General features: G+C 43.6%; 2 protein-coding genes across 3 annotated transcripts; both read right to left on the bottom strand.

The window, feature by feature from the left end:
• Positions 1-446: 446 nt before the first annotated feature.
• On the bottom strand, positions 447-4839 carry ADI1 (acireductone dioxygenase 1). The gene is made up of 4 exons (XM_072926027.1): positions 4631-4839; positions 4190-4309; positions 2499-2678; positions 447-1868 (listed from the first exon to the last, which is right to left on the bottom strand). Exons 1-4 carry the CDS (start codon positions 4748-4750, stop codon positions 1737-1739), a joined length of 552 nt encoding a protein of 183 aa, XP_072782128.1. The 5' UTR covers positions 4751-4839; the 3' UTR covers positions 447-1736.
• A 2165-nt stretch (positions 4840-7004) lies between these two features.
• Positions 7005-12948, bottom strand: RNASEH1 (ribonuclease H1). Of its 2 annotated transcripts, none has more exons than XM_012572773.5 (8): positions 12770-12948; positions 12573-12700; positions 12061-12264; positions 11433-11520; positions 11097-11151; positions 9961-10045; positions 8356-8480; positions 7005-7466 (listed from the first exon to the last, which is right to left on the bottom strand). In XM_012572773.5, exons 1-8 carry the CDS (start codon positions 12877-12879, stop codon positions 7380-7382), a joined length of 882 nt encoding a protein of 293 aa, XP_012428227.5. In that variant the 5' UTR covers positions 12880-12948; the 3' UTR covers positions 7005-7379.
• Between the last annotated feature and the right edge of the window lie 862 nt (positions 12949-13810).

Here is a 13810-nt window from a genome sequence, read left to right as displayed (position 1 = left end):
AGGACCATTTCAACCTCCTTCTAGAGTTGTTTATTTAGGACACTGTGAGGAAGGAGAATGTATTATATCTGGCTGAAATCAGCACACAGGCTACAGTCAGCTCATCATCCACTGAGAGCTGCAGCAAGCAGTACATCTACCCAGCTGATATAATTCATCACTGAGAAGAGTAAAACGCTCCAGTGCCCATTGCTGGGGAGCTCCATGTCCCGTGCAAGTACAAGCTATCTACTGAAAACCAGCCTACTGTGCCAAAGCCTACTCTTCTCCCTCTCACAGCTCAAGAAACTGAGGCACAGCGAGTCATTTGTCCCATGTTACAGAACAAATAAATGCCAGCACAAGGAGTAAAAGCTGATTAATAATTACAGTAACACCGTTGTTCAATGGGTTCTAAATGTCAGCACAAAGATTAAAAAAAAACCCAAACCAATAAAAAATCAACATACCTAGATCAAAGTAATTTTATTAATAACTCACAAGAACAAATTTGCTACATTTTACTGAGAAAACCACAGCTTTATGTACCAGGGTAGTACTTGGAAAGCTGCATACTAAAATGCCGATTACGCAGATTTATCTTATGAACATTTTTAGACAAGAATGAAGGAGGGTTTCTTTTCTTTAATTAAAACCAGAATCCTACATAGTTCATTAGCATGAATTCTGAGCAAAATGAATATTAATGTAGCCCACCTCTCACAATTCTACCTGCCAGAAATACCAAGGAAAAAAAGGTTAGAAAATGGATTCCTGAACAATTGTAAATGCGACCAGCTACTGTCATTGCAAGGCTGCTGGCATCTTTGAAAGGTCACAGAGATCAGGAAAACCTCTTTGAGTGGAAAAAGGCAAATTATACTGACACCTTCAAAAAGGCACAAAAGATCTGGGGAACTGCAGGCTGCTCAGCCCCACTTCAGTCCCCAGGAATGTTACAGAATAAGCCATTATGGAAGGTGTTCCAGGCACAAGAAATACCAGGTGATGGGGAGCAAACAGTCAATGCCAATTCACCAAGAGTACATTCTGCTTGATGCTGACTGCCAGGGGCAATGGCTCTGTAGCAGAGGGGACACCATAGGTGCCATTCACCTTGACTCCAGCAAGGCTTTCACTAGTGTGTCCCACAGCAGCCTTGTAGCCTGGCGGAGGACACAAACTACTGAATGGATAAAGAATCTCAGGTCCATTGGGCTCGAAACAGTCTGTGGTTCAAACTAGGTGGTTACAAGTGACATCCCTCAGTCACCAGAACTAGGGCAGAACAGAAGGGAGCCCAGCCAAGGGCACTGGTCTGCGCAGTCTGGAGAGGAGAAGGCTCACAGGAGACCCAACTACTAGAGCAGGGACTGTGAAGGAGACAGAGCCAGACTCTCCTCAGACTTGCAGTGAAGGGCAATAGACAACTGCAAACTGCAACCAGGGACTTGGCCATGAAGAACAAATGCTTGGCTATGGGGCCAGCTAAGTGTTGGTGCTAGCACCCAGACAGGCTGTGGGACCTCCACCACCAGAGGTTTCCAAACTGCAGGGTCTTGAGCAACTTGGTCTAGCTTTAAAACTGGCATAGTAGTTCACAAGGTTGAACTAAATGACCTCCAAATGACCTTTTAATCTAAATTTTTCTAGGATTCTGTCATTCCAATTTCCTATGAAAATACAAGTTTAATCAGTGAAAAGCAACAAGGCACATTTATCCTGACGGGGCTTCGGGATGTTCCACTGGTCAGGTCTCAGACACCATTATGTGCTTCTTCAGCCAGAAACTTCATGTACTGTTTCCGAGCAGGAAAATCATCAGCTGGCCTGTTGTACGCAGTCCAGACGGGTTCTCCAACAAACAGCCTCATTGCCTTCACGTAATTCTGCCAAAGAACAAGAAGTGACAAGTCGTTTAAGAGCCCCTTTTCAAGGGATCTTCATGCCAAATTTAAGGCTTCACTTGTGCTTCAGCAGAAATTTTTGAAACTATTTCATGATGGACTGAAAGCTTCACACATTCCAGAAGATTATAGCACTATACTGCTGGTCCTGCTCCCAGCGCCTGCAGTGGAAGACTCTGGCACCTATGCAGTGATACACTGTGTTCTGATCAGTGCCTTCAGTTCAGGAAGAAGCAGTACTTTGCACCATTTCAAAGAAACCAAAACCATCCTGTCTTATGCAGACCTCTGCACTGGATCCACAATACTCAGCAGTGCAGCATTTAAACCCTATTTGCTTACTTAAACAGCAGCAACCCAAGTACCCAAGATGTTTACACAATGCTTTTGGGGAACACCAGAAGCATCACAGTCACAGCCACGAAAACTGAATGGGAAGTGCATGAACTACCCAAAAAATAAAGCTTACAGGAAGTGTGAAGTCTCCAGATTCCAAAAGGAAAAGCAACATGTTTTACTAATGAACTGCAAGTCTCAGGGCATGCAGTTACTAATGTGATATATATTCACATGGACTTGTTATCAAAATTTACGGTAATCTACACAACATACGTTCTCATCCAGTGTAAATCGGTGATATATGCCAGCAGGGAGGGTTATCATGTCTCCTTTTTCCATGAAAATCCGAATCCATTTGTCATCCTTGTCTCGAACATCAAAATAGCCAGATCCCTCCAAGATGTAGCGAATTTCATCATCGAGGTGTAAATGTTCTTCATAAAATGTTTTTATCTAGGAATAGCAAATATTTTGGAAAACTACTGGATATGGGAAAGCTGCAAAGAAATCTGGTAGAAACACAGAGAAGCTGAGAAAGGCTTTCAAAGGGTAACTGTGTTTTAACTAACAGAGCAGACCAACATGGGTACGATGGCCAACCCAGCCAGTCAGCCCATCTCCAGACACATCTGAGCAGGCCTCTACATTTCCTTTGGAGGGCAGGAACTCCTCTGGCAAGGAGCTCTAGCTGTATGTAACCATTCTCTGAATAACAGCAATGCTTACAGCCATTTGAAAGAGAGATGGGTAAAATTTCCCACTACAGGATTTAGTCCTTGCGCTTGCTCAGTTCAATCATTTTGTTTCCCCCTCAAAACACTACACCAAAACAAAGCCACAGACTATTCCCCCTCTTTTGCACTTATGCAGAGCTGAATTAGCTGCACAGGGTACTACCACTGTCTGTGAAAATGCAGTTACTGCCAAACACGGCCCATCTACAGCAATCTGATGTAAACAGTGTGTCATGCCTGCCCACACACAGTCAGACCCAGCTCCAGGCTCTCTTGTCTAAGACAGTGGCAGCAACATTCTCTTTTTTCTGGAATGGCAAATTCTTTGTACATTCACAGAATACAAAACACATTTTAAAAGTTCAATTAACGGAGACCTGAGAGGTTTAGTGCACAATGGGCAGTGCAATGCCAGGTACCATCACCATCTGCTCAGGTCTGAATGATGTTTAGCCACACTTCTGCAGATGTCCTTGAGCCAGAAGTGATCCAGCACAGCAGGATGAGCAAAAGTCCCTATGTCTTGTAAAGAATGGCCCATCTTTCTGTCAGACAGGGTCTACCCAGGCCATCTTCTTAATGAGTTACTACCTAATTTACCTTATCACCAAAACAAAACCACTAGAACACAATGGGCTTAAAACAAACTGGTAAATGGAAATTTAATAAAAATATGAAAGTGTAATTGCGTTGCTGTCTTCAAGTCAGAGCAGCAAGCCAGCAGCACCTGGAGGTTGGGATAAGAAAGCTCCTTCTAGGAGGCTCATCTGAACAGTGTTGAGCTGCTATGAAATTGCCAAGGTATAAGCTCCCCAAGGTAAAAAATCTCCTTGTACAAAGCATGTATCCCTCCAATTCCATGGGGTTAACACTCACTTAAAAAAGATTCATTGTGCAAGCAGCCATTAGGTTGTCAAAGCTTTCAAAGCCCAGGCCCAGCTGGCAGCTACTTGTCTTCATCTCAGAGAGGCCCTCTGAGAACAGGTCAGCATTGGCAGAACTCTCGTGGTAGGAATCTTAGTTATGAAATTACAGTGATGGAAATGATCCTCAAAACCTTTGAAGGCAACCTACAGAAGCAAAAGACCTCTACTATCTTTAAAATAGCACCAAAGGCTATTTTTTAATGTTCAGGACTTCGGTACAGGATGTATTTTAGACGTGGAAGCCTCATCCCCGTGTCCCGCTGGGCTGTGTGGAAACCCGCACTGAAAGGCAAGTTTCGCGTACCTTTTCCTCATAATTTGGAAGCTTGTCTTTTTGTATGGTCACTATATCCATCCAAGAATAATTTTCTGCTCTCCGAATCTCTTTCAAGCATAGATCAGTCTCATAGTTATCAGCATCCAACTAAAAAATAGGCAGAGGGAGAAAGAAAAAAACAACACACAAAACAAACAACAAAAAAGCATTCGGACGCCATTGCTAAAGGCGGAACTCATGGTACTCGTGGGAATCCCGGTGCCGGCAGTGCCGGGGCGGCTCGGCCGCTGCACAGGAGCTGCCACACGGACACGGCCTTCCCGCACCGGCCCCGCCCCAGCTGCCCCCGCGCGGCTCGGCCCGGCCCGGGGCTCCCTGCCGGACCCTGCGGTACCAACACACCGCCGTACCCTGCGGTACCGACAGCACACCGCCCTACCCTGCGGTACCGACAGCACACCGCCGTACCCTGCGGTACACCACGCCGAGGCGGCGCAGCTGCTCCAGGCTGACGGCGCGGTTGGGCCGCTGCCGGTGCGGCGCCCGCTGGTCCTCCTGGGACTCGTCCATGTACCAGGCCTCCACCATCCCGCCGCCACAGCGAGCGCGGGGCCGGGCCGCCAGCGGGGCCGGGCTGCCGGCGGGGCCCGCCCCGGCGCGGCTCCAGGGCCCGGCAGCGAGCGGGACGGGCCCGCCCCGCGGCCCGGGGCAGAGCGGCATGGGCTCGGCAGGGAGCGGTGCGGAGCTTTCGTTTGAGGGAACAGCTCCAGGCTGAGAGCCCAAAGTCCCCGAGACAGGCCGGGGTTCGGGGCTTCTCATCCGCAGCAGCGCCCCAGGGTAACCCGAGAGGCCATGGTGTTTGCATCGTGTCGGCCCTCGCTGTAATGCTCTGACGGAACTTACCCGTACGTCACGGGCTTAAAGGCCGGCATTGCAACCCCACAATATAGAATAAAAGAAATTAGGTAAAAAATAAAGTGGCAAGACGTGCTTGCACAGATAACTTGTGTTGTCGCCATCCATGAAGATACAGCCTCAGCATTCTCCGCGAGCTGGAGCAAACAAGACACCCCGGGCTGTGCCCCTCCAGCCTCTGCAGTTCTGCTGTCTACCTGATCCTGCATGGCAAATAAACCAACAGCCAGCTAAGCACAATGTAAGAATGGCCAGACAACTGAAACAATCCCTCCTTAGAATTTTTCTTCGTAAAAAGAGTTTCTTACTTACCAAGGTGTCTCAACCACTACTGTTTCAGTTCTCATAAAAAGGTACCAGATCCATTTAATGTATAGTATTTATATTTAAGCACTACTGGCTATCAAACAGATACTCTAGAAGCTGTGCTAAGGCACATGGAGGACAAGTAGGTGTTTTGGGACAGCCAGTGAATATCGTGGCTGCTAAATGCTAATATTCTCCTAAAGTTGCAGTTCTCTGAAAAGATTACTTCAACATCCACCATCCTCTGCAGGCCCTCAAGCCCATTTTAAGTCCTTTTGAGAAGTATTATTTGTTTTCCATCCTTTAATCAGCCTTAATCTTGTAACCTTCCTCTTGGCTTTCTTCTGTCCTGAATTTCCAGAATAAGAATAAACATTCATATGAAATTGATATGTCCTATTAGATTTTCTATTATAATCTACCTATTGGATTCAGGTAGTCAAGTGGCCTAAATTCAGTATTACACAGTTGTCATGATTTACCCATCACAATCTTACAGGTTTTCCAAAGCTCCTGCTTAAATAAAAAAAAAAAAAATACTGATTTCCATATAGTAAAAAGGATTTACTTGTTTAACATAATATGTAAGATAGGCGAGTTACTAGAAATCTGATCAGGGTGATGGGTTTTTTCTCTGCAGCCAAACTTCTAAAGTAAATAGATAGTTGTGTGCATACATACAAAGCAGAGGGGGCCCAATCAGTGCCCTCTTTCACCCCTATATGAGCTTCAATGTGCAGTTCTGGATGAGAGAAAAAAAAAAAATCTTCACTGACCTATTAACTACTGGATAGTCAGTTTCCTCCTTTAGCCATGTGACTAAATATGTAAAACCTCACACTTGGCCTCGGGAAAGACATTATAATGCATGAGAACTATAAAGTAACAAAATTCTTCAGTTCTAACCATCTGTATAGAAATTAACAAATGCAAACACATTTCAGTGATTCCTAGCTTAAACTCTACTATTCAGTGGTACAGAGGTACCATATAGAGAAGTTGACACAGATAACACAACCAGCCTGTTTGCTTTTCCTGTATACTTGCATAGAAAATAAACCCATGTTGATTATTGGTAATTACTCTCCAATTCAAGTGCACATTAACCATTCCATTAATCTCATAATTGACTGGAAAAAATGAAGTAAAAGACTTGAGATCTGGAAGGTATGGAGAAGTTTATCTTCTAGTCCCATTTCAGACTAAATGTCAATTACTGCCTTTGGGACAACACTGAAGAGGAACTAACAATGCTAACAAGAATCAGTATGCATTAAAAACCTACTTAATAGAAACAGGAAGCCAGAGATGAAAAGCTTGGACATTAATCAGCTAGAGAGAACAGTGAAAATTGTTTTCTTGTGTCCTGGCTTTTTCTTTTATCATGAAAAATAACATGATAAAAGGTGCAGCTACTGGTGCTGCAGCTGGCACTGTAGGTCAGTGTTACAAGCCCATCTGTGGAGCAGTTATTGCCAGTACCAGAATGCCAGAGCAGACCAAAGAAACCTGTGTTAGGTGACCTCCCACCAAATCAACCAACCCCAAAGTCTGCCCCAGCTATTTTGGACTGCAATAAATACCTCTGCACAAAACAAAACAAAACAAAACAACCCACAAAAACAAAACAAAAAAATTTATTTCACTAAGAGGAAAATACAGAACACTTTGATTTAAAATTACTTCTTCAGAAGCCTGTCATTAAGGTGAGCTCATAAGTACACAAGACAGCTAAAAACACTGACCACAGCCCTTCCAACAGATGGAGAAAAAACAAATACTCAGTTATCATCAACTAAATATGCTCAATTGTAAAACAAATACAATAGAAGAAAATGTGGGGTTTTCCTTCCCAGAAGTTGGTTTATATTTAGTGCTTCAGGCCAGAACGAAGTACAGCTCAAAGTTCAACTCCAAAACAATTACAGCAGTTCAAGTTGTTGCTGTCATATTTAGGGCCTTTACTCTCAGTGCAACAGTCTCTAGTCCTAGGCCATCAGCACTTTTGTTTACGAGCTCCTTCTCTTGCTAGTCTATCAGCTTCTTCATTTCCTTGGAAGCCAGCATGACCAGGAATATGCATCTATAAGGACAAAATATAGGACTGTTAGATACAGAAGGAAACCAGGAAGAAAGTAGATACATGAAATTTGATAAAGCAATGCTCTGTCACTGACAGTACAGGAGCACCTCTTCAGAGGTCCTCACCTAATATTTAGCCCTTAGGTCTTCTTCACGGAGTTTTTCATTGTCTCTCTTCTTCTAGGGAAACTCTTGCCAAACTGTGACTATAATCTTTATGGGAATTAGTGAAAAGCATAAGGACCAGCTAACCTATCCTTTAAGAAATGCAGACAAAAGCTCCAATTCAAAATTCCCACCTTCCAGCATTCAGTGGTTAAACTGAGTTGATCTTTCCCTAAAAGCCAAAGTCCTCTATCCCACTAAAAGCCTTGGTAGTTACAGCACTCACTTAGGATACATACATAGAATATTAAAAGATCCTCTCAATTTTCAGATGTCTTAATTGTCCAAACATCAATCAGTAACTGAAAAAAACTTTATACCCTAAGCCCATCCTTGTCAGAACTAAGGGTGGAGTAGGAAGGTGAAGAAAATCAAGCTTGTTATTTGACAAGATCTGAGAGGGGATAAGCATGAAGTGGGTGTGAAGTAACATTAGATTTACATGGCAAAGTTTTGGTACCACGTGGGGAGCTGTAGGTGTGGATTCTGTGAAAAGGCTTGAGCATTACCCCTACATGAGAGAGAGCCAGATCCAGACAGCTCTGGTTCTAATAATCTCGGTTATGTTGCTAATTTGCTTTAGATACAACAAACAGCTTCTCTGTATTTGCAGTTTTACTTAAGGATGTACAATACAGTGTTCTACAAAAGTCTTAGTTATGATCACACTTCTAAGATTCTACCAGAAACATGTTTAAAATGTCATTAAGAAACAAGGAACTTACCCACTGAATTTCTATGTCTTTTGCGAGACTATCAAGTCTTTCAAAATCTTCTTTATTTATTACACTTCCGCCTGAACTTGTTCTCCAGCCATTTGTTTTCCAGTTGTCAACCCAGCTCGTAATACCTGTGCAAAGGGAGTATCACCATAAGAGTGCTATTAAATAAGCCAGCAAGGATCAAGATGGAGCCAACAGCCTTTTAAGAAGACATCACCTCTGTACAAAGTCTCAGGCAAAAACACTGGAGACAACAGATAATTCTGATGCTGTCTTTCAGGATTGTATTTTTGCATTATTATCTGAATTATCCCATCATTAAATTAAATATCTGTTTTTCCAAACAGATATTTAATTTAAGGACTACCATCTTATATATGCATTGTACCCAAAGTATCTCATAAACGCCAATAAACGGAAACTAAGGATTTGCTTGATGATGCAGTAAGCAAAGCCTACTGCTCACCAGGGAGTTTTCTATATTACTCCTTAAGTAAGGAATTTTTTTTTAATATCTTTGCTGGACAATGTAAGATATCCTTACTGCTTTCATGACCTGAACCAAATAGGAAATCTCCAATCTTGCATGCAAAACCTCCTAAAAACCAAATTACATCCACTTGTACTTAACTACAAGCCTCCTTCTTTGGCATTTTTAAATAATAACCACTAGACACATCTACAAAATACCTTTGGTTAAACAGGAATGGCACTTGCACCTCAGGGACCCAAAATGCAAAATTAAACTGCAAGCAAAACCACAGAGACTAAGACAAAAAGAGAAACATTTAATTTTCAACCATAAGCTGGTTTTGTTTATGTTAATATTTTTAATGTTATTTCAAAAAAACCCACAAAATCAAATCTCCAAAGTGATCTGGAAACAAACATGTACTGCCTTTGTAAAATTGAGAAAAAAACCCAAAAATAACTAACCAAACAAACAAACAAAAAAAAAACCAAACCCAAACTTATGCAGTTCCAGATTAACAGCAGAACAAAATCTGAAGACCTTGAGGAAATAGGAAGGTTTTTTTCCAAAATTAAGTCTTATTGGCTGCTTCATATGGTATTTATGGAGAATAAAATTAGGTTTTCCAGGTCTTTTAATGCATACTCTGAGCACATATCTCTGGCTAGTCTTCCAGTGTAGCCTGAAAGCTTGGAAGCAAGATAACTTTAATGTACTTCACAGGTGTGTGTGTGTTAAAGACATGCTAAGACTCTCCAATACATGCAAAACAACAAAAACCCTACAGGTTACCACATCAACTTTCAAGTAATTTCCTGAGTACAGCCTTAACAACCTACAAAGAAATAACATTTTTTCTAGATTTTGCGTCACACTGAACACCTCAAGACACAAATCCTGGTGTTACTTCTGTCAGCATTTACTATAACAGACACTTTGACTCTACTTCTGTTCCATGCAGTTAGCAGGCAATGTCTGATACTCTGAAGTTTTTCCCCAAGCAGTCATACATGTTAAGTTATGCACTGGCTTCCTTAGGTTCCTCTCTCCAAGACTCAGAATGTTCTGTGGGTCTTATGTAATGAAAAAGCATGCAGTGTCTTTAAGTATCAGGAAAATTAAAATCATTAACTTACCATTAATAGTAAACTTGCTATCAGTGTAGATTATTAACTTCTTGATGTTTTGAGTCTTGGCTTGCTCTATTGCTCTGCAGGCTGCCTAAAGAACATTTCAAAACAACCACAGTTCAGAAAGGATTTTGACCAAATGGAATTAAAATACTAACAAAGTACCTGATGCTAACACAGAACCACATATATTACTGTAAACTCTCCACCAAGGGTTATCAACATGTTTTATTGTAGAGGATCCCAAAATTGTGTATTGCAGATGACATCTTTATGATTCAGGCAAAGAGGCGGGCACTTAAGTTTCAGCAGCAAACAAAACCTTGTAACATTCTGATGTCCAACTCTGTGCTGAAGGAGTAGCTCTCTGACACGTTTTCTAACTATCAAAACCTCTATCAACACCAAGGCATTTTCTCCAAAACTTTGAGGAGGAAGAATTCATATCAGTTCCAACAGTCTGGATACCTTAACAGGTTGGGGGGTGTTTTTGGTGCTCTGAAATAATACAGGAAGAAGTGGCTGGGTGTGGATGTAGAACTGAAAAGCTCCCGTGACAAATCTTACCACTGGCACACCAACACCACCTCTAAAATGAACCCTGTAGTTTTTCAGCAGAGCAATTGCCCATTTCACTACATCTCCAAATGTGGAGTGTGAGATAGCAGCAATACCATCATGAAGAGGAGATTAAAAGAGAAGACTAAATCTGCTGTTCTCAACAGAAGTTAGTCTGAATTGTTTTTTATATTTATCTAAAGATTATGATACTCTGATCCTGCTATCACAAGAAGCTGACTCTCAACCGATACTCAGCAGTCCTCACTATAAGGTCTGAAGCACACTCATTAAAAACACAAGAGAATCTATGCAGAGTTGAGAGTAAGACTTTTCTAATGTAAGGCTGTTTAAATAGCTGTGCTTGGTGACATTTGGAAATCCTCAAGGTGAATTACCTAATTCAAAGCCAATATAGACCAATAAAACTTGAAGACAACTATTTCTTTGAAGTCATAACTCTGAATATTTTGCATACTTCTCTTAGAGCTCCATACTGTTTTCTGGAAGCCAGAGTTGAAAAAGGCATGAAAATGCAGCTGCAGTCTAATACAGAGAAGCATTTCAGAACATTTGCTACTTACATGGATTTCTGCTCTTTGATTAGTCTGCCGTCCAGGAAGTCTTTCACTGGTATTTCTGTGTCCAAAGAACAAACAGTAGATTAGTTATCTCAAGTATTCAGGATGATGTATAATGGCTACACATTAAAAACAAAACAACATTATTTCCAATTGATTTTTCCCAGAGAGAGTGCTTTCTCTGTTCCCCTCAACATCTCCTGACTCAGTCTCATAACACTGTCGTTATGAGTTTCAACAACAGAGTTTCATATTAAAAAGGAGGCTGGTATTGTAAATCCCATAAACCCAAACAGAATATATTAATTAATAAAAAAAAAAATCCATTGAGCTACTTACAAAGGGTGGCCTGGTCCCCAGTAGACACCTATTCCAGCACGTGCCCTGCTACGTCCATTACTAGTGCAACAACCATCTGTATAAACAACTGCAAAGTCACCTACAAAAAAATGATCAAAATCACCACTTCTTCAAAAACACTATTTAAGATAAAAGAAATGTTTTCAGTATATTAATCCCCCAAACTTCCCTCCTCAGAGAGCCCTTCTAAAGGTAGCTGCAGAAGCCATGTAAATCAGCAGAGCAGAACACCACAAGTCTCACTACAGCTTGACACCCACCAGTCAGCCTCAAGAATTTCTGCCCCAACTCCCACACTCTTCACTCTAGTTCATGTCTTCTTCAAAACTTCAAAGCTACATCCAATTTGTAGCCCAGGCACACATAAAATCACATCTATAACAATATGATTAAGCTATATATTCATATCAGTTAAAACCAATCAAAATTACACTGAAAGACAATGTGAACAAATAAATCATAGTTCATATTTTCATTTCAAATGGAAAAAATAGGACTAATGCTGCCATATACAAACCCCCCTAAAAGTTTTCTAATTGTTACACTTGTTGCTTGTCACAGAGAATAAACAAATGAAAACAATTCAAGGAATAATCAAAGACCTCACCCATATATGAAAACTTATCTTCACTGACTGTTGGTATTGAGCCCACCGACTGTTTTTCATCATGTTTTACACGCTTTGCAATCTGCTCTTCATTGGTAGACTGTTCATATGGCCTTTTACATGCACTGCAACACGTGGTATTTAATTCTGGTTCCTCTCTCTGGCTACCATTTTCTTGTGTTACAGCTGGAAGACCAAATGCCTCTTAAAAAAAAAAAAAAAAAAAGGAAGTTAGGAAGTTGAGCAAAATCAAATTTTATTTGAAACGACTGCTTCTAAAGATTCTAAAGACAACAGTTGTTAGCAACTATTATCAATGTTAGTCCGTTATCTGACACCCGCCTCCTCTCCCAGAAACACTTTCACTGCACTGCACATCCATCACCGTGTCCGGAGGCCATGGCCACGGCGCAGAGCCAGTGGCGAGGAAGGAACAGGGGCTGGTGCCCGTTTCGGCAGCAGCCGCAGCGCCCCGAGCCTCGGCGGGCCGCCCGCCCTGCTCCCCCTCCTACCTGCCGGCCCGGGCTGCTGCTGCGGCCCCGGGAGGCCGCCGCGCACGAAGCTCCAGGCGTCCTCCTCGGTGGGGAACTTCTTGAAGCTAGCGGAGGGGAACTTGTTCACCTGCTCCTGGCACTCCGCCCTGCAACAGAGCGCGCAGCGGTGAGGCCGGGCCGGGCGGGCTCCCCGTTCCACCGCGGCCGCCGCTTACCAGGTGCGGTAGACGCCGGCCCGCCGGCCCTTGCGCACGGCGTAGAACATGGGGCCGGCGCGGGGCCCGAGGCAGGAGTGGCTGAGCACGGCCACGAGCCAGCGCAGCATCCCGCGGCCGCGCCGCCATCCGCCCGCTGCGCCTGCGCGGCCGCCGCGCCCATGGCAGCGCCGGGCCTCCTACGGGCCGCCACACAGGCCAAAGTACCACAAAATGCCACAGCGCAGGGTTTTGTGTGGCTCGGTTTTCTTGTTTGGTTGGTTTTGTTCCCTCCCCCCGCCAGTAATGGTATTTTTAAAACCTAAGTCAGCTGTTTTTTTTGGGGGTGGAGCATGAGGTGTATGGGTCGCAGCGGCTCTGCACAAGCCACCTCGTTCTGGAAGCCTCATTTGCTAAAAGGCAAAGGAGCCCGCTCGGGTGCGCTGGCGTGTTCGGCACGACCGAAGGGCTGGAGCTGAACGAGGTGGTTTAGCTGGTTCTCACCCGGCTGTCCGGGCTCCAGGTGCGTGTGTTCCACTGAGGAGCCAAGGTGGCTCTGGGGTGAGGAGAAACACCTCCACGGAATCGCAGGGTCCTTAGGGCCGGGAGCGACCTCTGGGCATCATCTGCCATGGCAGGGTCAGCTGGTGCAGGTGACACGGGAGCATGTCCTGGCGGGTTTTGAATGTCTTTAGAGAGGGAAATTCCACGATCTCCCCGGGCAGCTCTGAAAAAAATTCTTTGTCATGTTGAAGTGAAACTTCTCATGTTTTAGTTTATGGTGACTACTCCTCGTCCTGTCGCTAAGCACCACCTGAAAGAGTCCGGCACCATTCTCTTAGCACCTGGACTGCCATGTACTGGGAGACCAAAGCTGGGAGCTGGGTGTGTGCCAAATCCAGTACCTCAGCTTCTGACAAGATCAAAGAAGCAAAGATGGGGGCACTGGTGTGGCCACCTCCAGCAACAGCCCAAGGTATCCAAGCTGCTGTTGTACTTCCCTCATAGCTCTGGTACGGATCCCTCTGACAAAGATAACCATATGGTGCCAGAACTGCAGTG

Source organism: Taeniopygia guttata, chromosome 3, assembly GCF_048771995.1.
Source record: "Taeniopygia guttata chromosome 3, bTaeGut7.mat, whole genome shotgun sequence".
NCBI classification, from domain to species: Eukaryota; Metazoa; Chordata; class Aves; order Passeriformes; family Estrildidae; genus Taeniopygia; species Taeniopygia guttata.
The sequence above is the reverse complement of the archived record's forward strand: the minus strand, read 5'-3'. Positions and strand labels throughout refer to the sequence as shown.